General features: G+C 51.9%; 4 protein-coding genes across 5 annotated transcripts; 1 reads left to right on the top strand and 3 right to left on the bottom strand.

The window, feature by feature from the left end:
- Positions 1-662: 662 nt before the first annotated feature.
- Positions 663-2,694, bottom strand: PSMB6 (proteasome 20S subunit beta 6). Of its 2 annotated transcripts, none has more exons than XM_075559183.1 (6): positions 2,538-2,694; positions 2,058-2,125; positions 1,591-1,722; positions 1,341-1,470; positions 1,009-1,153; positions 663-887 (listed from the first exon to the last, which is right to left on the bottom strand). In XM_075559183.1, the coding sequence occupies exons 1-6, from the start codon at positions 2,637-2,639 to the stop codon at positions 745-747; spliced, it is 720 nt and encodes a 239-aa protein (XP_075415298.1). In that variant the 5' UTR covers positions 2,640-2,694; the 3' UTR covers positions 663-744. The 2 variants fall into 2 exon arrangements, with proteins under 2 accessions (XP_075415298.1, XP_075415299.1); XM_075559184.1 differs by having other exon boundaries at positions 699-907.
- Positions 2,695-8,683: 5,989 nt separating this feature from the next.
- Positions 8,684-9,997, bottom strand: GLTPD2 (glycolipid transfer protein domain containing 2). Its single transcript, XM_075559586.1, has 4 exons — positions 9,892-9,997; positions 9,719-9,786; positions 9,305-9,462; positions 8,684-9,212 (listed from the first exon to the last, which is right to left on the bottom strand). The coding sequence occupies exons 1-4, from the start codon at positions 9,995-9,997 to the stop codon at positions 8,684-8,686; spliced, it is 861 nt and encodes a 286-aa protein (XP_075415701.1).
- VMO1 (vitelline membrane outer layer 1 homolog) lies at positions 9,321-15,569 on the top strand. Its single transcript, XM_075561100.1, has 3 exons — positions 9,321-14,753; positions 14,860-14,975; positions 15,254-15,569. Exons 1-3 carry the CDS (start codon positions 14,556-14,558, stop codon positions 15,549-15,551), a joined length of 612 nt encoding a protein of 203 aa, XP_075417215.1. The 5' UTR covers positions 9,321-14,555; the 3' UTR covers positions 15,552-15,569.
- A 3,001-nt stretch (positions 15,570-18,570) lies between these two features.
- TM4SF5 (transmembrane 4 L six family member 5) lies at positions 18,571-22,026 on the bottom strand. The gene is made up of 5 exons (XM_075559585.1): positions 21,856-22,026; positions 19,975-20,055; positions 19,101-19,237; positions 18,671-18,854; positions 18,571-18,585 (listed from the first exon to the last, which is right to left on the bottom strand). Exons 1-5 carry the CDS (start codon positions 22,024-22,026, stop codon positions 18,571-18,573), a joined length of 588 nt encoding a protein of 195 aa, XP_075415700.1.
- Positions 22,027-22,425: the final 399 nt, after the last annotated feature.

Raw genomic sequence — 22,425 nt, 5'->3', positions numbered from 1 at the left:
CTTGGCCAGAATGCTGAATTCCACTTGGGCTTGAACTAGAGAGGCTGGGCCGTTGACTGGAGCAACTGCCCTTTGGACATGGATACAGTGAGGGAAAATTAGGGTCTGGAGAAAGATTTGAAAACTACCCCTCCAAGGTGGGGAGGGGGTAAGAGAACCACATATGTGGAGGGTTTAACAAGCTGTTACTGTTGCTTTCATTTCTTGAGAAGGGCTGCACAGCAGGATGTATTTATATATATCGTACACACACGCGCGGTGTATTTCCTTAACAGGTAAAAAACGCAAATCCCTCCAGATTCCTTCTCTCTCAAACCTGAACAGTGGGCTGAGTGACTAAACATCTTTTAAAAAAGGAAAAGTAAATCAGAAATGGGCTGTGGAGTCTTTTGTGACAAACAAGTTCATCTCAAACACTACTCATCGGGAGGCCGCACCATTCATACAGTGCAGTCGTCGGTACAAACAGGAGAGGGGCAGACAAGTCAGGCTTCTCAGATTCACTGGAACCCTATAGGGCAGAGCAGGAATGCCCCCCGTGAGCTCCCAAGGCTCACCTGCTGGGCTTGAATCACTGAGCTTGCAGCTAGCAGCTCACTGCTTAACTCACCATGTACCACCAGAGCACACTTAAGGCCAAGAAAAGAATTCCAAGCCACAGATTCTTTTTGTCAAACTTTACTGAATTCCACGTCGTTGGGGTGTGGGGGGGCGCAGGTCTCTTATATTCCGTAATTGCAGGCTTCAGGGGGGTGGTAGGGTGGCAATGGTGAATTTGGGGATCTGGTCTCCCAAGAGAACCTGTCGCTCTACCCCCGATTCTGCAATGGCTGCCAGGCGGATCACCCCTCCACTGGAGCCGTCCCGCTCCATGGCCAGAGCGAGAGCTGTGGGCAAAAGGAGAACGTTGGAGTCAGGATCCGATACTGATGCTGGGATCCCTACAAGGAGGGCGGGGTGCGGGCGTGGCTTGGGTAAGGGGGTTGATGGTCACAGGCCCAGACTCACCATTGGCAGTGAATTGCAGGCATTCCTCTTTGGTCATGCCCTCCTTGTAGGTGGCATCGACATAGCCATAGATATAGGAGCTCCCGGAGCCTCCGATGGCAAAGGACTGCCGCACCATCATACCCCCCATGGGCACTGAGTACACCTGACAGATGGAGGGAAAAGAGTTACCATTTGTCTCCTCTCCCAACACAGACCTTCACCTATCTACTGTGGGACTGATCTGGGGAGAGTTAATAGTTGACGTGCGATCCAAACTAGATGGAGAAAAAGAAAGGGTGGGGTGAGGACCACAGGCGTGGTCCCAGTTTGTCTTCCCTGGGGGTTCTGACCTGCCCTCCTTCTTGGGGGTCCCAGCCCGCGATGATGATTCCTGCCATCAGGTCTTCCCGGTATCGGTAACACATCTCCTTAAAGAGGCTGGCTGCCGTGTGTACCAGTGGAGGCTCATTGAGCTCGATGCTAAAAGATGAGAGAGGGCACAAGGAAGACAGCTGTCAGGCCTTGGAAGTCAAGTCACTGACAAGACCCTCGGGCCCCAACTCCTCAGGGATAGTTCCTCCTTCCCTTGCCCACACGCACCTGTGGAAGCCTAGCTGGTAAGTGACGGCATCAGCTACAGCCTGGGTATCAGCAGCTGAACCTGAACGGCAGCAGAATATTCTATCATGAATCGGGGTCAGCTTGTCAGTCACTCGATTGGCGATGTAGGACCTGCAAGACAGAATAGTTGGGAAGAGACCCCCGGGGACACACACACACATCCCACCCAATCTCCCACCTCCAACCCAATGCTTTCCACTCCCCTAGGGCTCAGGGGTAAGCACTCTAGCATTGCTTATTAGTTCTCATCCACATTATTGGGGGGCTGGATAGAAAAATGTGGCAAGGATTTCACCTACGGCTAAGGGAACTGGGAAGTAGTGGAAGCTGGGAGAAATCCTTCTCTCCCAGGGGGCAGGCGAGACCTTCTTGGGAAGGTCTGTGGAGGGCAAGGAGGACCGGCTGAGAGGGGAAGAAGGGGCTTTTTCCTTCAGTACCGAGCTCACCCAGTGGTCGTTCTGGAGTCGGCGCCCAGCACCACGCCCCCGTCGAACTGCACAGCCATGATAGTGGTCTGGGAAGAGAGAGAAGGGTGAGAGTTTGGGCGCTTTTCCACTTTCGTCAGAACACCCACTCCTCAAAGACCCCTCTCACTGGCCCCAATGGCAGAAACATGCACTGCAGACCCCTTTTCAAGCACCTCGGGCCCTCAACGCTCCACGGTTTCAGAATTCCATCGTTCAAATCACAAACAAATGCACATTCAGGTCTTAAGTTCAAGAGCTTCAGTGGCCCCGCAGGATCCCTGAACGCTACGCTTCAATTCACCTTCCACCATGAAAGTCCCCCCCAAACGGCCACGTACCGTCCCCATGCCTAGAGCACACCACAGCCCACATCATCCTCCCCCCGCCACTCAGGCCTTAGTCTCTCATTGCGTCGAGCCTGGAACACATCTCCTGAACACCGCCCGACTCCTTCTTTACCCCTGTGGAGACTTCTCGGTTCCCCCAATCGGGGGTGAGGGCCTGCGGCCCCCAGGCCGGGGCAAGCCCCAATTCTGGAGCAGCTACCACGGATGCCGCCATCTTTCTCCTCCAGTGCGGCCACAAAGCAACTGTCGTAAAGCGCTCTGTCACGCTGGTCGCGCGCCGAGCTTTTCCCAGGGAGGGAAGCCGCGTGTTGGTTGACGGCAGAAGGGCAAACTACGTGTGGCCGGTTCTTTTGCAGCAGGGGGCATTTGACGGCAGTGTGGCGGAAGTGGCGGGGTGGGGAGGGGAATTGTCCCGAGATTGTGTATCCCATGAGCCTTTGCGGTCCGGCTTGATGGCACGGGAGTTGTAGTTTTAAGGGCCCGTAAGAGCGACTTGAGCGCGTTGTACACGGAGCCAACTTCACGGTGACTGACAACCGTACACACCAAGCGGAGCCTGGTGGTGCAGAAGTTAAGCAGCTTGGCAGCGCTTGGCACCCACCAGCCGCCCCGGGAGAAAGTCCTGTCAACGTTTCAGCCTAGGAAACCCTGTGGGGAAAGTGGGCTTGGTGCTGGCGGAGCCCTGGCGGAGCAGTGGTTAGAGCACTCGGTTGCTAAGGGAAAGGTCAATGGTTAATTTACTGGTCAGTTGGAAGTAAAAAGACGCGGCAAGCTGCCTTCATCAAGATTACAGTCTTGGACATCCTAGGCTACACTGGGTTTGGGCTGACCGAGTGGTTACCCAAAAAAAAAACGGATTCCCCCCCCCCCAGCTATGTATTCATTAATTTTTTTTTACAACACAATCTTATCGCCTTCAAAGTACTCTCCATTACGTTTAGTACATTTGTCAAGTCTTAGAGACATTTTTCAAACTCGCCTGTTTGGATGGCTGACAGCACCTCCCCTCGTTTTCTTCACCTCTTTTACATCATCAAATCGCTGTCCCTTCATGTCCCCCGCTTCATTCGCAGAAACAAAAAGAACGAAAAAGAGTGAGGTCAGATGAGTAAGGGGCAAGAGAGACATGCTGTTTTTTGTCAAAAACTAGTGCACTGAGATGGCTGGTGAGCAGGTGCATGGTCATGGTGGCAAAATCAGTCCCCCGTCTGCCACAAATCAGGCTTTTTTGCTGCACACTGTTACACAATCTTTTCAGAACCTCTAAATAGAAAGCTTGATTAACAGTCTGACCTGGTGTAAAGAACTCCAAATGAATAATCCCCCTCACATAAAAAACAACAACAGTGTAAGTATGGATTGTGATAAGAGTTGTATGAGCCCCTAATGTAAAAACAGAAAACAAAACAAAGAGCATTGGGATTGGGTTTGGGGGGAGGTACCTCCTTGTATGTCCCAAGAACCTACTGACTTCTAGTTGGTTGGGATTCATGGCCACCTTATGAACCCCAACAAAAGATCTCAGACGACCACACCTTTCTCCCATGGAACTGCACACCTGTAAGGTTGTTAGGGGCTAGAATCGACCTCACAGCACACAGCGACAACCTATGCTAGAAAAGGCCCCCGGTGGTGCCAAGGGTTTGGCTGGCTGCCGATCAGAAGGTTGGTGTTTGAACCCATTCTGCTGTGCTGGGGAGGAAAGCCCTGGCAAACCCTGTAAAGCAGTTCGACTCCATGGCACGTGCGGTTGCCATGAGTTCGAATATCTACTAAGTGTGGAATTGCAGGGCTGAGTTGAAACTTTGTCTAGCATTTTCAGGAACTGTCAAAGCATTTTCCACAGTGACTTGATTTGGTTGATTCTACTGTTTTTGTATTCTCTGTGTTGTTTACTTACACGCTAATCTTTATTATTTTCTTCCTTCGGCTTAGTGGGAGCCCTGGTGATGTAGTGGTTGCAAGTTGGGCAGCAATCTGTGTGGTCAGCATTCAAAAGCACCTGCAGCTCCTCGGGAGAAAGACTGGGCTTTCCACTCCCATCAGCACCTTTTTGGAAACCCACAGCGGGGTCGCTGTGAATCAGCATTGACCCATCGATGGCAGTGAGTTTTCTGTGTAATCTGGATTGTGTTTGCTTTTCTTCTAGTTTCTTAAGATGGAAGGTCAGGTTATAATTGAGCTGCTTCTTCATTTTTAACGGAGGCCTTTACATTTCCCTCTGAGCACTGCTTCTGCTACATCCCATAAGTTTGAGTGTGCTGTGTTTCTGTTTTCGTTCCTCTCAAAGCACCTTCACGTTTCCCCTGTGACTTCTCCTTTGACTCATGAATTATGTAAACATAGACGGTTTAATTTCCATATATTTGTGAATGTTCCCAAATCTCTTCTGTTACTGACAGCTAATTTTATTCCATTTTGATTGGAGAATAGAGTATGTAATTCCAATTGCAGCCCTTTTGAATGTATTGATATTTGTTTTATGGCGCCTGGGTGGCATAGTGATTTCGGGTTGGGCTACTAACCACAAGGTGAGCGGTTTGAAGCCATCAGTTGCTTCACAGAATAAACACAAGGCTTTCTATCCGGAAAGGAGTTACGGTCTCCAACACTCACAGGGCCAGCTCTATAGATGACAGACCCGGTCCTGTAGGGTCACTGTGAGTTGGAACTTGGTGACAGTGAGTTTTGTTTGACTTGTTTTATACCCTAACACGTGGTCTACCCTTGGGATGTTTCATGAGCACTGGAGAATATGTATCCTGTTTTTGTGAGAGGAGTGTCCCATATCATTAAATGAAACTACCATAACCTTTTGTCTTCATGAAGCTGGTCTCTATGTTGCGACCAGACCCCATTACTCAGGCAATCCCTTGCTTAAAATTCGGTCTTGGGAGAAAGTTAAAACTTAACGTGGTTTACAACGTTTTCCTGGTGGTAGCTGGGCACCATCTAGTTCTTCTGGTTTGGGCTAGAGGCGGCTGTGGTGCAAGAAGTCAGATCTCTGGACTAATGTCAGCCTTCCATCTTTGGTTTTCATCACTCTTCTGTGCTCTACGCAGGGCAGAGACCAGTCATTGTATCTTCAGTGGCTGCTCATAAGCTTTTAAGGTCCTGGGCGCTGGTCACCAGAGTAGGGTTAGGACATATTTTTGTGATCAATGTTACACCAATTGATCTGAATGTCCCTGGGGACTGTGGTTCTTAACTTGCAAGCCCAGTAGCTTCATGTCCCTGGAGGATAAAGTGTTTATTTACATCTAAGAAATATTCAATACTGGGCTCCCTTAGGTGTTTTAGGAGGCTTGAAGATATTGAATTAGAATGCCCAAGTGGCACAGTGGGTTAAGCACCCAGGTGGCAACCACAAGGCAGGAGGCTGAAATGAACCAGCCCCATAAAGATTTACAGTGTCTGACACATTTATAGAACAGTGAGGAGGCAGAACAGACTCTGATAATTGGTTTGATGTAGGTTTGCTTTTATGAAAGAGCCCTGGAGATGGCGCAGTGGTTAAGCACTTGACTGCGAATGGATAGATCAGTGGTTTGAGCCAACCAGCCCTTCCTGGGGGGGGGCAGGGAGGCTGGGGGGCTGGATGGGGGTGGGATATGGCAGCCTGCTTCTGAACAGAAGTAGAGCCTTGGACACTCTACGGGAGCTATTCCCGAGGAACACTGGTGGGTACAACTGTTAAGCGCTCAGACGCTAATGGAAAGATCGGCCACTCAAACTGATCCAGAGGCTCTGCAGGTGAAAAACTTGCCAATCTGTTTCTGTAAAGAGTACAGCTACTCGACAGTTCCACTCTGCCGAGTGGGGTCCCTATGAGTCAGGTCAGCTCCATAGCATCCAACATCCCTGTTTTCCAACCAAGCCATGATATCCAATAGACAGTTGTATAGATAGGATCCTGGAGTCCAGTAGAAAGCGTATTAGCGTTTTAATTTGGGAGTTGGTGTATGACCTGATCACTATTTTGGGAGGAGTCTTGGCACCAGGGTGGTAAAGTGCTGGGTTGGTCATTGAAAAGTCAGACGGTTGGCCCAGCCAGCTTCCAGGGAAAGCTGGGGCAGCATGCTACCGTAAAGACTGACCATGTTAGCAACCCTATGGGGGCAGTTCTCTCACACCCAAAGCTCACTGTCATTGAGTCGATTCCGACCCACAGAGACCTTACAGGTGGAGTAAAACTGCCCGTGTGAATTTCCAAGACTGTACATATTTTTTTGACTGTACATATTTTTTTAGGAAAAATGTTCTCTATAATTTTATAACAGACAGAATTTAAAAATGTAAAATACCATAAAGTCTTAGGTACAGTAGCTGCATAAGCCATCTTTGCTGTTTAGGAGACAGGAGTTATGTGAAACTTTTCCCACCCTACCACCCTCCTTTATGTCCACGGTTGAAAGCAGATCTTAACCTAGGATCTATCAACATCGTCTGAACTGCCAATCCACGCCTGCCAGTTTCCTTCCAGCAATGACAGAATGAAAAAGCAAGTCTCGAGTGCTATAAACCCCCCCCAACAAAGAACAATAAAGTAATTTCCAGCCCGGCAGCCTATTTCCTAGTAAGGGAAAAAGGCCCCTTCAATGGGCTAAGGACAGTTTGGGTTTCTTTTACTGCTCTTTCACTGAACACGCGTGCATTTGTGCACGTAGCTTCTGAACAATATAGTCTGTCTGTCCTCACATGAATGGGGAAAAAAACATTTAAAGTGATTGATGTCCAAAGATTTTCAAGAAAAAAAGGGCACAATGGCCTTCTGTAGGAGGAAAAAAAAAATCCCTTTTTTCTCACCTAAAAGTGTGGATTTGCAAATAGTACAGACTGTGATGGTTTATTCACCTATGATTAACCCCGAGCTATCTTGCTTTATGCTTCTATATCACATAAAAGGTTTAATTGCAAAATCAGACCTTTGTTTAATCAGGAACTATGTCATGAGATGAGATTCGGGTACATAAACATGCAATGTTTTACCATCTCTTCTACTTCAAATTAGACTGCATATTTGGAACTTACTGCTTGCAAGCTGAACTGTGCTTTTCATGATAATGGCTGAAACTGGATGACATGGAAAACCCAAACCCCAAACTAAACACCTGAAGTCACTCATGTTTATTATTTAGTTTGTCTTCTTGTGTGAAAAGCAAGCATTTCAAAGTGAGACTGACTTCCACATTCAGAGTAATTTTCTTATAAAGAGGCCGACAGCAGCCGCAGACCCAGGCCAGCCGACCCTCTCTTGAGCGCCGTTGACACGAGGACTAGCATCTGAAGGGCTGCCATGGGTTGACTTTCAGAGGTGGAACAAAAAAGGGGAAGCGGCCTTTCTCCCGTTCCAATCCTGGAGGTAAGCTGAAGGGGAGACATCCTTGCTGGAGGACGAGGAAGAGGGAGGGCCTGGTAAAAGTAGCAGGACCCCAAGGCAGAGAGAGCATTGAACCGCTTGCCAAGTCCTGAGTTCAGAATTTGTGTTTTCTTTCTGAGATGAAGAAAAGAAAAAAGATCCTTGAAGGTCAAGGGAAGTGCTCTTCTTCTCAGGGAGCCCCATGTTCCCACAGGCTGGGGGGCGGGGGTCTCTGGCCTTCTTCACATCTTCCCAGAGAAGGTAAAGGCTCCTGGGGTTGTTCTATGCGACCCTATAGGGCCACTGCTTTGGAATTCCACTTGAATTCGGGTTTAGTTCGGGTTGTTGTGGGAAGGGCTAAGAAGCCCTTTGGTGAATATGGGTTTGTCCAGCTGAGCGCCTGCTGGGTGAGAGGCATGAAGGCCAGGTTTGAGGTTTGGAGAGTGGGCGGGGCGTGGCACCTTTTATTCAGAGACAGGGAAGCCCGGAGAAAGCCCAGGCGCTGGATGGGTGCGGGTTACAGAAAGAGTTAGCAATGCAGGCCCGAGACAGGGCAAGTAGTTGGCGACTGAAGCCTGGGAGAGGCTGCCGGGAACGGGGATGACACATGCTTCCTATTTCCCTTCAGCGCCTGCGGCCATCACACAAAACGCCCACAGGGACAGCTGCCCAAAACCAACTTTTTATTCCCACCGCCCCTCCCACTCCCATTGCTGCGCCGGGGTGAGGCGTGGAGGGGCGGAGCCCAAATCTTTCCCCGCCCGGGGCGGGCCTTCTCGGCGATGACGTCAACGAAGAGGCGCGGCCTAAGCGTGGGCTCCGCCCCCGCGTGCATGGGCGGGGCGAGAGCACGGGGCGGGGCCTAGGGCTCGCTGGCCCCGCCCCAGACGGAAGCGGCTTCAAGCCAGGTGCAGCAGGCCGCGCTCGGCCAGCAGGCCCTGGGTGCGGTTGTAGACGTCCTCCAGCGTGCCGGCGGCCAGGGCCAGCGCGGCTCGCGCCTGCGACTCCCGGGCTCCGGGACACGCCAACTGGAGCAAGCGGGCACGAGCCGGGAACGCGAGGAAGGCGAGGCGGGCCGCCTGCTGGATGAGCCAGGGGAAGTGCGGGGCCAGGACGGCTCTGTAGGCGTCGCTGCACTGCGCGCCGGCCTCTGGGCCGCGGAGTGTCCCCGTGGCCACCCTGTGGAGACAGAGCTGGGACCAGCGCAGCGCGCGGTGCAGCAAGAGCGTCGTGCGTGAGCCCGAGTCCCGGGGCGCGGCGCCGGCCGCCCCCTTCAGCAGTCCAGCGCTCCGCTCCCACGCCGTCATGACCGCCAGCGACGTGTAGTGCGCGGCATTCGGGCCTCGAACCCTCGTCTCCAGGGCTGTGACCTTGGCGGAGGCCTCAGTGGTGGCGAAAGTAAAGATGGAGCCGAGGGGTGTTAGGAACCTGTGTGATTGTGGGGAGATGGTGTGAGACAGGGTCGGGGAACCGAGGAAGCAGGAACTGAAGTGGGCGGGAGGGGGTGGGGAATCACTTACTTGATCAGCTCTTTCCATCCAGCCAGGTACAGAGACAGCTCCACATCCCCTTCCGGGCTTAGACTGGCCTGGAACGGCCTCATCATGCGACCTAGCATCCCATGGGGACCGAGGCACGAAGGTTCTTCCCCCTCCTGGGGTCCTGACTCTTGCTGGACCTGCGGGGGGGGGTGATGGGTGAGGGGAGATGAGACGTGACGTGAGGGGAAGGGGATGGGAGCAGAACCAAGAAGCCAAGTTGGGAGGTGAAGAAATTGTTCCTAAAGTCTAGCTGGTGTCCGTCGACCTGTAGCCTTGGTTTCTACTGGGAGGGGGCAAATCAGGGGCAAGACCCACTCTTCACCAGACCAATGCCTCCACTTCTGATCAGAGGCTCATCTAGAGCTCCCAGCACCAGCCCTGCCCCAGGTGTACCTGGAGGGGCACCCGTTCCTCCTGGCGGGTGCAGGATTGTGCCCCTGAGTCACAGCCAGAGAGCGCTCCTGGGGAAAGGCGAGACGCAACTGTGAGAACTGGAGTAGGGGGCTTGGATCCTGAGGGCCTGGGGAGGGGTCCTCTCTGATCCGGTAAAGAAAGGGGCCACTCACGCAGACTCCCAGCCCTGAGGTAGAGCAGCAGCAGCATGAAGAGAGCCAGAAGAATTGCCTGGTAGAGCCGGCACCGAGGGGCCGGGGGCCGCAGTGTGCCCCCCATGACTGCTTCTGGGACCTCCACCCCTCACCAGCCCCTCCCTGGCCAGTCCATGCCCCTCCCGGTGGGGAGAAGACCTTGGTGCTGTGAGAAGCAAAGGGCTAATCATTAACTTTGAAGGCCCCTTCACCTGTGCCCTTTGCCCCTGAGGGCAGCTAGCTGTGGGTGAGGGACTGGATGAAGGATATTTGGGGGATTGGATGATAGTAAAGAGTCTGCATTTCATTTACCTGGAGGACCAGCTTGTGGTAAGAGGCAGCCTTGAGTATTGGGATGAAAGGCTAGCGAGTGACCCAGCAGCCTACTAGTACGCTGACCTTGATTGAACTCTGGGCCCGGATGGATTCCCTCCATTGTAAATGAAGGATCTTTTTTTTTTCTTCAGTTGGAATAATTTTTAATATTTAGATGCAAAAAAGTGCTGACATCTTTTTTATACACACAATACAGGGTTATCGGCCAAAAGGCAGAGGAACCGGCTCCTCCCAACACATGGGCACACAGTGGGGGGTTTGTGTCACACCACTGTAATGCACTGTGCCTGTTGCACATTGTGTGCCCCTCCCCAACCTCCACTCTGAAACAGCCAAGTCACCAAACCTCGGGGACATTCCTCCCAAGGTCTCAGAGGAGTGAGAGAGTAGTCCTTCAGGACAACTTGGGAGCAATTTGGCGAGGGGTGGGTGGTGGGTCACTGCATAGCTGCACTCTGTGGTCAGTGTGCAGACAGAAGAGCGGTCCTGATGGAGTTGGGGGCGGACGGATTCTCCCACCGGGTTCCAGTATGCCAAAGTTTGACCAAAAACCAACAAAGAACTCCCCAAATCAGCAGTTTTAACCATTGAAATTCAAACTTCTCCCACTAAGCTCAATACAGGTGAAGGCTCTAGATCAGGGGTCCTCAAACTCTTTAAACAGGGGGCCAGTTCACTGTCCTTCAGACCTGTTGGAGGGCCAGACTATAGTTTAAAAAAACCTGAACAAATTCCTAAGCACACTGGACATAATCTTATTTTGAAGTAAAAAACAAAACGGGACAAAACCACCCGGCGGGCCTGATAAATGTCCTCAGCGGGCCGCATGTGGCCCGCGGGCCGTAGTTGAGGACCCCTGCTCTCCATCTTCGCAGACAGTGAAGAGAGAGGCCTGGCAGTCCGCCCGACGGTCAACCCTGTGTTAGGCCCTAGGAGTATCTGCCGCTGCTGTTGCTCCATTTGCAACTTCTCCAGGAAAACCTGTACATTTTTTGAGCCACAAAAGAGGAGAGGTCAAAGTGGCTCCAGCCATGGACCGGACTCTCCAGGAACATCTCCATCAGACCCCAGAGTCCCTCGACGACAGGGTCTCATCTGGCTCCTGGTCATTGTCCTCCTGTTCCTCCTCAGTCTTCTGTGTTGCCTTTTGGGAGCAACTGGTCCGGGGATGCTGATGCCGCAGGGCAGCAGCAGCGTTGGTCATGGCTGTAGGCTAAATTAAGGATCTTAATTGGTACTTTGAAAGCCTCATGTGAGGATTAAATGACAACGTATGTGAAAACACTGTAAGTAGAAAAGCTTAACACAATTACCCCATAAATCTGTCCTGTTAAGTTCAAGCACCGTGCACCTGAGATTCAGAAACACCCACTTGGAAATTCCCTGTCCTATTCCAGGAGGCGTTTGTCTTGATCTGGGGGCAGGGCCTCTCAACTATTTACCTGAGGTTTTATTCTTTTACATGGCGCGGTTCTTTTTCTCTCTTTTCTTTTATCTGGTAGCTCCAGATTCATTCACGGAGCCAACCTGCATTAACTACTTCCGCATCCCAGGCTCTGTACCTCAAGGATATGAAAGGTAATTTCACGGAGTTCAAGCTTTATTGCAGGAGGATTAAAAGGGAAAAACATACTGGGACTTAGGGGAAGGTTTCCACAGCAAGGTCACTGGTTTCCCATTTAAAAGTTCACACACATTCGATTCAACTCATCACCTCAATCCCCCAGCAGTTCCCTCAGCGGATGGTGGCTCATCCCACTTCCTGTTTCCATTTTTCCTCCTTTCCCGACCTTCTGAACTTTGTCCAAATGCCCTTTTGATCTTAGATGGCTGATTATTCTAGCACAGTGAGATCAGTTCCAAGCCTGGAGGGTGAAGAAAGGTGGACCTCCCGCTAGATGCTACCTGACCAACAAGCCTAGTCTCTCTTTATGATTTCGGGTTTTGTTCTACATTTTTCTCCCGCTTTGATCCAGGAAGCTGGTGGTGTAGTCGTGGGTTACAAATTGAGCTATTGACCACTCGAGGTCAGTGGTTTAAACTCAACCAGTGGCCCAGTGGGAGGAAGATGAGGCCAGCGACTTCCGTAAAGAATGTACATTTTCAGAAGCCCAAAGAGGCTGTTGTGTCCCATGGAGTCACGGTAAGTCACCATCAACTCAATGTCAGTGAGTATGATTTGGTTGGTTCTAACCAGGACTTTCGAATTTATTCATTTTCAGAGCATTTGGTGGTAGTGTGATCTTTCCATAGTCCTTTAGCCCTGTCTATGGTCTCAGTGTTTCCGTCTGTCTTTGAATTTCCATCACCCCTCCCACCCCCCAAGGTCAGAAACCACCAGCTACTCCCTCTAGACTAGACACGGAGGAAGATGAGACTTTTCACTTCCCTAAAGAGTTATAACCTTGGAAATCCACAGGGCCAGTTCGACCCCTGTCCTGTAGGGTCATTATGAGTCAGAATTGAGCAATGAGTGCTTGTTTTTATTTGCGGGAGGGGTGGGGTGGGGTGGAGCTGGTTTCTTCCTCCTTTGGATGGGGAGAAACCAATAGTTGCATCAAGCAAGCATTTAAGACCCCTGTTACTACTCACTAAAGCAGGATGTAGACCACTGTCTTTGTGAAGTCAGCTTCGCCAGTTGGTCTTCACGGCCGTGACACCATGGTCCCTGTCTCATTGGGTGAGACTTACATCATGTTCTCTCGTTGGAATATGAGCCCTGTTTCTCTTGGCTCTTAGAATATTGCCAGAGCCAAATTAAATTATTATAAAATAAATATTTACTGAAAAATGGTTTAACCTGTATGACGGGCAGCCAAAGAAATGACCCCCCACCCCACCTTACATATCGAGGAGCCCTGGTGCTGGTGTAGTTCTCACTTGTTGGGCTGCGATCCACAAGGTCCAGTTTGAAAGACCCAGCGGCTCCGTGGGAAAAAGACAGTTTTCTGCTCCAGTACACAGTTACAATCTCAGAAAACTCACCGAGTCAGTTCTGTCCTGTCATTCATTCATTTATGTTTATCCTGTCCTACAGGGTTGCTATGAGTCCACTGGATGACAGTGAAGTTTTTTGTTTGTTTATGTATTTGAGCCAAATTTTTCAAGGTCAAAGTAAGAGGCCACCTGGTGGTGAAGGAGGGAAAGGCATTCCAGGAAGGCTTCTAGAACAAAGGCAGAACCTGTCTCATGCCCATAAAGTTTGTTTTTGCCCATAAAGTTTTAAAACAGTTTTATTGGCATATAATTCACATCCTACAGTAGTTCGATCATATTAAAAAGAGTTGTACAATCATCACCACAATGAGTTTGAGTACCTTTTCTTCTTCTTTGCACCCCTTGTTATTCTCTGCCCATTTCCCATCACCCTCCCTTACCATAATGCCACACGAAACCATGCACCCAGGTGCTGCCGCCTATAGTTGTGCCCATTGTGGATTCCACACACAGGAAGCTCACAAAACCCCGACCATAATAGCACAGTAAAGCAGAGGAAGCCTCAACTTAAAAAAGCCGAGACTGTTGAAAACTAGAACATTAAAATAGGTCAGAAGGGAGTTCAAAGATAATGTGGTTCCCCCCCATAAACTTCTTAGGATTGTTCCTTTGTGTGTGTATATTATTATAATGTACTATATATATCTATATCTATATATATGTAATTTTGTTAGGAGGAGCTCATTCTAAAGAAGCCAGGATTTTAGAACATTTGAATATCCAAGAAGACCCTCACAGCTGGGCACTTGGTGGCTTCTTGCCCTATCTTTCACAGATGCACTCTCCACCCTGGAGATGCCCGGCCTGCCCCTCACCCATCTTGTCTCGGGCCAGGTTGCTTGCACCATGAATAACTGCCATCCATCCCCAGCCCTGGTCTCCACAGTACCTAGGAATGGAATGTTGCCCAGCTTGCTGGCTGGGACCTTTGGCAAGTTGCTTGCCATTTCTGGGCCCTGGTTATCTCATCTGCAAAGTAAGAGGGTTAATTCCTACTCCCACAAACTGTGGTGAGAGGATTACACAAAGTAAGCCTGCAACGTGCTGAGCACAATGTGGGGCCACAGTTAACGTTTAGTAGGTTTAGTAGGTGGCCGGCACTTCAACCCGCCAGTTTGGGCTGCCCCTCCTCCTTTTGCTCTGGGTGCCAGATCTCTCCGACCACAAAACCAACTCTGCAAGGCCCTGGGAGTGGAGCGGATTAGTTTTGGATGTCACTTAATCTGTGGCCTTTCCGAAATCGGAGCCCTTGTGGGGCGGGGGTGGTATAAACCGGAGTGACTGGCTGGACCCCGGTAGAAGGTGGCAGGATGGAGAGCAGAGGCCAGACTAAGCGGCTGCTGCTGCTGCTGCTGCTGCTGTGGGCGACTCGCCGCGGACTGGCCGGAGGGGATGGGAGGAGTAGCGTCACGAATGTCATTGAGGTGCCCAACGGAGGCCCCTGGGGCGACTGGGCCTGGCCCGATATGTGTCCGGACGGATTCTTCGCCTGCGGATTCTCGCTCAAGGTGAGAGGGGGCTCGGGCCTGGATCCTGGAGGAGTGGAGACCTGAGGGGTCCCAGAACCTCTGAAAGCAGCCCTCTGACCCGGACCCCTCCTTGCCTCTCTCCCAGGTGGAACCACCCCAAGGCATCTCTGGCGACGACACAGCGGTGAACGGGATCCGTCTGCACTGCGCGCGGGGGGACGCAGAGCGCAACAAGCACGCGGTGGAGTCCCAGTCCGGAAGGTGTGTGTGCGGGTGGGTGGAGGGAGGTGGTAGGCTGGAGCTCAGTATCCCCTGGGGTGGGGTACGCCCTTGCCCTCCGTTACCCCCCCCCCCCCGGCGGGGTGGCAGGTGCCTCCAAGCCCTTTCAGTCTAGAGGAAGGACCGGAATGGAAGACCTCCCTCTGCTTGGAGGACCTGCACTTCTTGGCTGGGGAGTCCCGGGGGCTGGGGGAGCAGTCTAGAAGCTGGGTTGGGGGGGGGCGCTTCTGTAGAACCTGGGGACACCGCTTCTCTCCCAGGTGGGGCGCGTGGAGTGAGCCTCAGTGGTGCCCGAGTGGCGGCTACCTGGTGGCCTTCTCACTTCGCGTGGAGACACCCAAGACCCCGGGGGACAACACCGCGGTGAACAACGTGCTCTTCCGCTGCTCGGAGGGCACAGAGCTGGAGGGGCCTGGCCTGACCTGGGGAGAGTTTGGAGACTGGAGCGACTCCTGCGTCAAAGGCGTGTGCGGCTTGCAGAGCAAGATCGAACGACCCAGAGGTCTCCTGGACGACACCTCCCTGAACGACGTGCGCTTTTTCTGCTGCCGCAGCTGACCGCGATGCCTCTGTCCCAACCGCGCCTTATTAAACCTTCTTAGTCTTGCCTTTGGTCTCGCTTACTTTCGCGCTGGGAAACCCCGGCATCTTATTGCTCCCCTTTGGACCTAGCATGGGGCTGGGCCCACTCTCAGACACGGCAAGTTGCTGAAGGTTTATGCACCCGGATACAGCACTTATTAAGCCCAGGATTTTTCCTACAAGTCAGGCGAGCCCCTGATTTTCTGAGGGCCTCTGTCGACACCTTTACCTGCTTCAGTGCAGGTTAAGACACTTCCACCAAATTAGAGGATAAAACTAGAAAGGCCTTAAACCTTTGTTTCCTAGAGTCAAAGAAATGAAAGTGTGCCTGGGATCTCCAGGTACTCAGATTTTCAACACAAATTTCACTTTTCCAGGGAGACTTACAAAACATAGCCCCTCCATCAATCAGTATCTCTTATTACGAATGCATTAAAAAAAAAAAAAGCTTATCACCAACCCTCAAAAAAGGATGGCTCTTAACTCACTCTTCAGGTCTGAAAGTGAACCAGTGACCCCTGAGGTTCAACTTTCAGCCAAGCAGTAGACCCCCTGGGAGGGGAACAGTTACACTCGGGTGGTCCTAGCACCCCAGGAGTAATCAGCACTTCAGATCACAATGGCAGCGTTTACACAAGGACTGAGCTGAGGGTTAGGAAAAGATGCCAAGGCAAGCAGGAAGGAAGTGGTGTCGCTTTGCCTTGCGGGGATTGCAGTAGAATAGATGGAAGACAATGTGTCTAATTGCTGAATGTGAAACGGAAGGCCTGCTCTGTAAACCTTCATCCAAGTAGTTTTATTTATTAATAAAAAATTAAATAGGGAGAGATCTGAGGGGCTGGCCCAAATCCCAACTACGTGGACATCTGCCCCTCCTGCCTGAAGAATTTATTTCAGAGGACAGCAGTGAATCTGCAGCTCAGGGAGAGAGGCATGTCTGATCAGAACACAGGGGAGCAAATGAAGGGGGAGAAGAGAGAGTGGAGCGCATCCTGACCCACCAAGTCTTAAGGACGATATTTTCGCTCAGAGCAGCCAATCCACACAGAGGACCATATGGCTGGGCCCACTCTGAGACACGACGTCCCTCACTGACCCATAGCCCTACAGAGGGCAACACTGGAGACACAGTGTGGGAATTGTGCCCAATCTGATCCCGCCACACCGAGGCAAAACACTAAGGGTATGAAACAGAACAGCAAGGGGAGCAGAACAACAAAGTCCCGAGGGAATACCAAAAACAGACTTTAGGGCCAGGGTTTGGAGTCCCAACAGACTCCACCGGGAAACACTCCTAAAGGCCAACAAACAGTCCTTGAACTAACTACAAGTTTTTCTCTCTTGTTGTTGTATTTTGTTTTGTTGTCATTGGCTTGTTGTTGTTGTTTTGTTTTATTTTGTTGCTTGGTTTTGCTCTGTCTTGTTTTTGTGCATGTTATTATCTCCACAGGTCTGTCTAAATAAGATAGGCTGGATGAACAATCTGGAGGAGAAAACAATGGTACCGACAATTCCAGAGGGACATGGGAGATGGGGAGGTGGGGGGAAAGGAAGTGTTGTTAACAAACCCAGGGACAAGGGAACAACAAGTGATCCAAATTGGTGGTGAGGAGGATGTAGGAGGCCTGGTAGGCCACATGACCAAGGGTAATGTAACCGAGAGGAATTACTGAAACCCAAATGAAGGCTGAATGTGATAGTGGACAAGAGGAAAGTAAAAGGAAATAGAGGAAAGAGCTAGGAGGCAAAGGCCATCACTTTCCCCGAGACAATCAACACAATTGCTGAAGACAAAGCAGGTGAATAAGGAATGTGGCAAAGAAAGCTGATGGTGCCTGCCTATCAAAGGATATAGCGTCTGCGGTCTTAAAGGCTTGAAGGTAAACAAGTGGCCATCTAGCTCAGAAGCAACAAAGCCCACATGGAAGAAGCACACCAGCCTGTGCGATCACGAGGTGTCAAAGAGATCAGGTATCAGGCATCATCAGAACAAAAAATCATATCAATGTGAATGAGGGGGAGTGCGAAGTGGAGACCCAAAGTCCATCTGTAGGCAATTGGACATCCCCTTATGGAAGGGTCACGGAGAGATGAGCCAGTAAGGGTGCAGTGTAGCAATGATGAAACATACAACTTTCCTCTAGTTCCTAAATGCTTCCTCCCCCACCCCACTATCATGATTCCAATTCTACCTTACAAATCTGACTAGACCAGAGGATGCACACTGGTACAGATAGGAACTGGAAACACAGGGAATCCAGGACAGATGAACCCTTCAGGACCAGTGGTGAGAGTGGTGATACCGGGAGGGTGGGGTGGGGAATGGGGAACCGATTACAAGGATCTACATGTGACCCCCTCCCTGGGGGATGGGCAACAGAAAAGTGGTTGAAGGGAGATGTCGGACAGTGTAAGATAAGACAAAATAATAATTCATAAATTATCAAGGGTTCATGAAGGAGAGGGCAGCGGGGAGGGAGGGGAAAAATGAGGAGCTGATGCAAGGGGCTTAAGTGGAGAGCAAATGTTTTGAGAATGATGAGGGTAATGAATGTACAAATGCGCTTTACATAATTGATGTATGTATGGATTGTGATAAGAGTTGTATGAGCCTCTAATAAAATGACTTAAAATTTTTTAAAAAATAAAATAATATAGATGAGCTTATTTCCAGTTTGAAATAATCCATGACCATTTAAGAAAAAGGTGTCTGTCCCCCGGGATTGTTAAATTCTTTGAGAACCTAGAATCTGTCTATCTTGTTTACTACTGGATTTCCAGGGCCCTCGGATGGCTCTGTAACGATTGGTTATTTTATCAATAACAGTATGAGAGAGTCAGCCCCACCGCAGGTGTAACTGGGGGCCATTGGCCACACCACGCGTATAGTATACTCCGAGACAGGGTAGCGAGCGCCTAATAGTTTATTCTTCCAGCAAGGCAGGGCTGGGGCCGCCCGGGCCAGCAGGTGGACAGGTGGTCCTTCCGGGGAGCCTCAGGAAGCAGAGTCCTGCGGGAAAGAGAGCGTTAGGACACGACCAGCAGCAAGCAGGGTCCCTCTAGTGACCCCTCTCCCCCACCCCACCCCAACGCACCCCCTTCTTCCTGCAATCGCCACAGAAGACCCCCAGGGTGGCGTTCACGAGCTGTATCCCGCACAGCACAATTTCCAGGCAGGAGGCGGCCACCAGCACGGAGAAGAGCGTCACGTTCCAGGTCACCACGTTGGGCGGTTTCTCGCACTTACTCCACAAAGTATGGTTTTGCAAGTACTGTCCCCTGTGGGCGGGGCAAGGTCACGTGAGGGAGGCGAGGGGTCCTCCCAGCCCCCTGTCCCCCGTGGTGCACAACCCCACGGGTGCACGTGCAGAGAATCTGGGAAGGAAGCACTGGGGGGTCCATGTCCGGGGGCCCGTGTCGGGGCGCGGGGAGCTCTTGAAGTGGCCAGGTGTCCAGGCCACGTGCAAAGGGCAGGTAGGGAAAGCAGAGGCAGAAGGGTGGACGCGCACCCAGGTTAAGGCTTACTGGGAGTTTTCGAAAGGGTAAATCCAGTTGCTATCAGCGTAGCATTGGGGTCCATTGCGGAGCGCGGCTCCTGACACCCCGAGGCAGTAGATAGCACCCAGCACGCCGAATGCGGAGGAGAAGACGGAGCGCAGCATCTGGATGCAGAGTGAAATGAAAAAGCTCTCCAAACGCCCACCCCTGTGGGTGTCCGAGACTGGAACTATTTACAGAACTAGAAAGCCACATCTTCTTCCCACAGAGCAGGGGTGGGGGTGGGGGGGTTCAAACTGCTGACGTTGTGGCTAGCCGACCAGCGGGGAGCCCACCACACCAACCAAGGCTGTCTAGAGGCAGAATGAAAAGTAGCATAAATCGTAGGGCCTCCTTCCTATTCATGGGCCGATGAAGCCTAGCTGGTGCTATACCCTGGTGGTGTAGTGGTTAGGCCTTGGCCTGCGATCTGCAAGGTCAGTTGCTCAAAACCACCAGCTGTTCTGTGGGAGAGAGGTTTTTATAGCCTCTGAAGCTCGTAGAGGTTGGTATACCCTGTTCAAGGACCATTATGCATCGACCACGGTGGCAGTGAGGATTTTTCTGTGGCTTGTTTTCAAACCCTCACGTGGCTGCAGTCTCCCCAGTCACGTAGTTCTCCCTTAAACGTTGGCCCTGAGAATTAGGCTAACTGGGAGAACCCGCAGTCAGGGAGGTTCACGGGATGGCCATGCCCACCGGCCAAGTTCACCAATCAAGTGTCTGGTGGAGCTGGGGCGGTTCAGAGAAGCTTGTGTGGTAAGGATTCTGTTTGTGGAGAGGGCCTGTAGCTTGTGCGGTTGAGCTGCGAGAGGCAGGATCAAAGACTGAGCTCAGAATTCGGTTTCAGTTGGGATCTTACCCTGCAGCGGTTTCCACAGCAGCCGGCACCGCAGCAGCCCTTGCCACCGGCGCGGACGGCTGCGATTCCAGGACACAGGACCTGTGAGAGGAGAGTCAGAGGGCTACCCTGTGCCCGCCATCTTCAAAACCTCCCCGCAGCATGACTCCCCTCATTTGGGAAGCTGCTTGTGACTCCCTTCAACCCCGTGGACTGTGCTGGTCCAGTTGGTCCTGACTCACGACAACCTTACGAACTGTTAGCAGAACGTGCCCAGTCCTGCGCCCGACTCACAGGCGTCTTGGGTGCTATCTGAACCCATCGTTAGAGCCGTCATCTCCATCCGTGTTTGGGAGCGTGCCCTCATGCTCGCCGACCCACACTGCTTTACCAAACACGACCCTCTTTTCTACGGGATTGCTCTTTGGGCTCTGCCTACCCACTTCTCTAGTGCTTTCGAGTGGATTCTGACTCCTGGCAGCCCTACAGGGTGCGGTGGAACTGTGGGGGGGGGGGCGGTTTCCACGGCTATAATCTTTACGGAAGCCTTTTTCTCCAGCAGAGCAGCTGGGAGGCCTGAACAGACTTTCTGATTAGTGGCTGAGTAACCACGGAGCCACCAGGGCACCTTTGGACTACGGAAGGATGTTATCGCTTCTGACATGCTGCCGGGCTCTAATTTATAATTATTTATATTCCTACTTATCTCTGTCCAGATTGTGGTCTCCTACAGGGTTAGGGTCCAATATCATTAGCCCCATAAACTTCAGCAGCACCCAGGAGGTGCCTGGCTTCATCTCACGTACTTTGGACATGTTCTCAGGAGGGTCAGAGCCCTGAAAAAGGCCATCATGCGTGCTAAACATGAGGGGCAGCGACAAAGAGGTGGTCTGACATGGTGGCTACCACAATGGGGTCCGACATTACAATTGCGGGGATGGTGCAGCAGAGGGCGCGGCTTCATTCTGTTGGACACGGGTTGTACATAGACATGCTGTGAGCCGGACCCGGCATGACAGCGCCTAGCTACAGCAGCAAGTGCCCAACGGCAGGGGAGTCAGGAGACCTGTGTTCTATACGAACCCAGCACACAACCTCCCACTCTATCAGCTGAGTCAGCTCTCTGAGTCTCAGTTTCCCTGGTTAAAAATGGACCTGTCAGTCTTAGCTCAGAGGGGCCCTCGGCAGGATTTAAAGAGACAGCAGGTTGACTTGATGTCAAGACTGGCTCAGAGTCAATGCTCAACAACGGCAAAGTCCCTTCTGCCTCTTAAGTGGCAGCCCAGGTGTGTCCACGGGGCTTTTTAATGGCTGGGTGGGGGGTTGTTTTTCCTAACTAGATTTCCAGGTCTTTCTTACGAGGCTCCTGGAAGTGCATTCAAACCACCTGCTTTTCAGATAGAAGCTGAATGTGGCAGCTGTGGGCAGGACCCCAGGCCTCTGGAGCTCTGCCCAGGCTATCAGAAATGTGGACTGAGGGGGGAATGGCTATGCGGGAGGGGGAGGGGCACACTGAGCTGATAGGAGGAAGTGACTGATCAGTGATGTCGCTCCCTGGCTCCAGATATTTTTACTGCCCCGCCCCTCTATGACCATCATTGTCCTGCCCCGATAACCTCCCACGCAGCCAACTGTTCCTGCTACCTGGCCCCTTGTAGGGAAGGGTACCCACCATCTGTCCAACTGTAGTGGGGGTGGGGTGGGGAATAGGTGGATAAGGGAAGCTGGTGTGTGTGTGTTGGAAGAGGGAGGCAGGAGAGAGACCCTATCAAACCAGGGCATCTCTCCCCTGGCACTCATCTTTTCCCTCCCCCCCCCCCCCCCCCCGCCAGGTGTAAATCCCTTAGAAATAGCCATCTGGCCCATCCCCCTTCTTGTCACCACCCTCCCCAGACTTCTCACCATCAGGCCCCCTCCGATGAAGCCCGCCATGAGCCAGACTTGCAGGCTGAGGTGGTCGGTCCAGGAAGTCTCCCCATTAGGCACCAGCAGAAGGATGTTGGCCAAGATGCAGATCAGCGAGAGCGGGATGAGGGAGAGGCCCACACATCGGGCACACTGTCCTGTGCACATGGCCACACGCAGCCAGGAAGGGCAGGCAGCGAGTGAAAGTGAGCACAGGGTTTCTGGGCTAGAGAAAACCCAGGCTGGAGTGAGGAGCAAAGGTCGGGGATAAGAGGCGTGGCAGGAGCTGAGTGACAGGGAGAGTGGCAGGAGGCACACACACTGAATGTAGAGGCCAAGGGGCTGCAACCCTGGAGGGCAGGGGAGGATGTGGTGGAGGAGGGAGGCGAGCCTTGTCACACAAAGGAAGTTGTCTGGGGTCAGTGAGCTGTTCCTCTTTCTCTGCACACACCAATCCCCAGCCCCTCTGGGGGCTCTCTACCTGCTTTGTGGCTGGTCAAAGCCCACTGGTTCCAAGACCCTTCTCAGTTGTCTTATCTCTATAATGGGCATAGCTGTGCCACTTGC

The sequence above is a fragment of the Tenrec ecaudatus genome, chromosome 10 (genome assembly GCF_050624435.1).
Source record: "Tenrec ecaudatus isolate mTenEca1 chromosome 10, mTenEca1.hap1, whole genome shotgun sequence".
In the NCBI taxonomy this organism is placed as follows: Eukaryota; Metazoa; Chordata; class Mammalia; order Afrosoricida; family Tenrecidae; genus Tenrec; species Tenrec ecaudatus.
Note: the sequence above shows the minus strand (reverse complement) of the source record. Positions and strands in the feature narration are given on the sequence as shown.

Coding starts and splice junctions, on each gene's coding strand:
- PSMB6 (XM_075559183.1), bottom strand. CDS start 2,639: ATGGCGGCATCCGTGGTAGCTGCTCCAGAATTGGGGCTTGCCCCGGCC. Junction 1,723..2,057: donor GACTCCAGAACGACCACTGG/GTGAGCTCGGTA, acceptor TCTGTCTTGCAG/GTCCTACATCGCCAATCGAG. Junction 888..1,008: donor CCTGCAATTCACTGCCAATG/GTGAGTCTGGGC, acceptor TTTTGCCCACAG/CTCTCGCTCTGGCCATGGAG.
- GLTPD2 (XM_075559586.1), bottom strand. CDS start 9,997: ATGGGGGGCACACTGCGGCCCCCGGCCCCTCGGTGCCGGCTCTACCAG. Junction 9,463..9,718: donor AGGAACGGGTGCCCCTCCAG/GTACACCTGGGG, acceptor CCCCCCCCGCAG/GTCCAGCAAGAGTCAGGACC. Junction 9,213..9,304: donor GGATGGAAAGAGCTGATCAA/GTAAGTGATTCC, acceptor ACAATCACACAG/GTTCCTAACACCCCTCGGCT.
- VMO1 (XM_075561100.1), top strand. CDS start 14,556: ATGGAGAGCAGAGGCCAGACTAAGCGGCTGCTGCTGCTGCTGCTGCTG. Junction 14,754..14,859: donor CCTGCGGATTCTCGCTCAAG/GTGAGAGGGGGC, acceptor CCTCTCTCCCAG/GTGGAACCACCCCAAGGCAT. Junction 14,976..15,253: donor GTGGAGTCCCAGTCCGGAAG/GTGTGTGTGCGG, acceptor CTTCTCTCCCAG/GTGGGGCGCGTGGAGTGAGC.
- TM4SF5 (XM_075559585.1), bottom strand. CDS start 22,026: ATGTGCACAGGACAGTGTGCCCGATGTGTGGGCCTCTCCCTCATCCCG. Junction 20,056..21,855: donor TCATCGGAGGGGGCCTGATG/GTGAGAAGTCTG, acceptor CTCCTCTCACAG/GTCCTGTGTCCTGGAATCGC. Junction 18,855..19,100: donor TACCCTTTCGAAAACTCCCA/GTAAGCCTTAAC, acceptor CCCCGCCCACAG/GGGACAGTACTTGCAAAACC.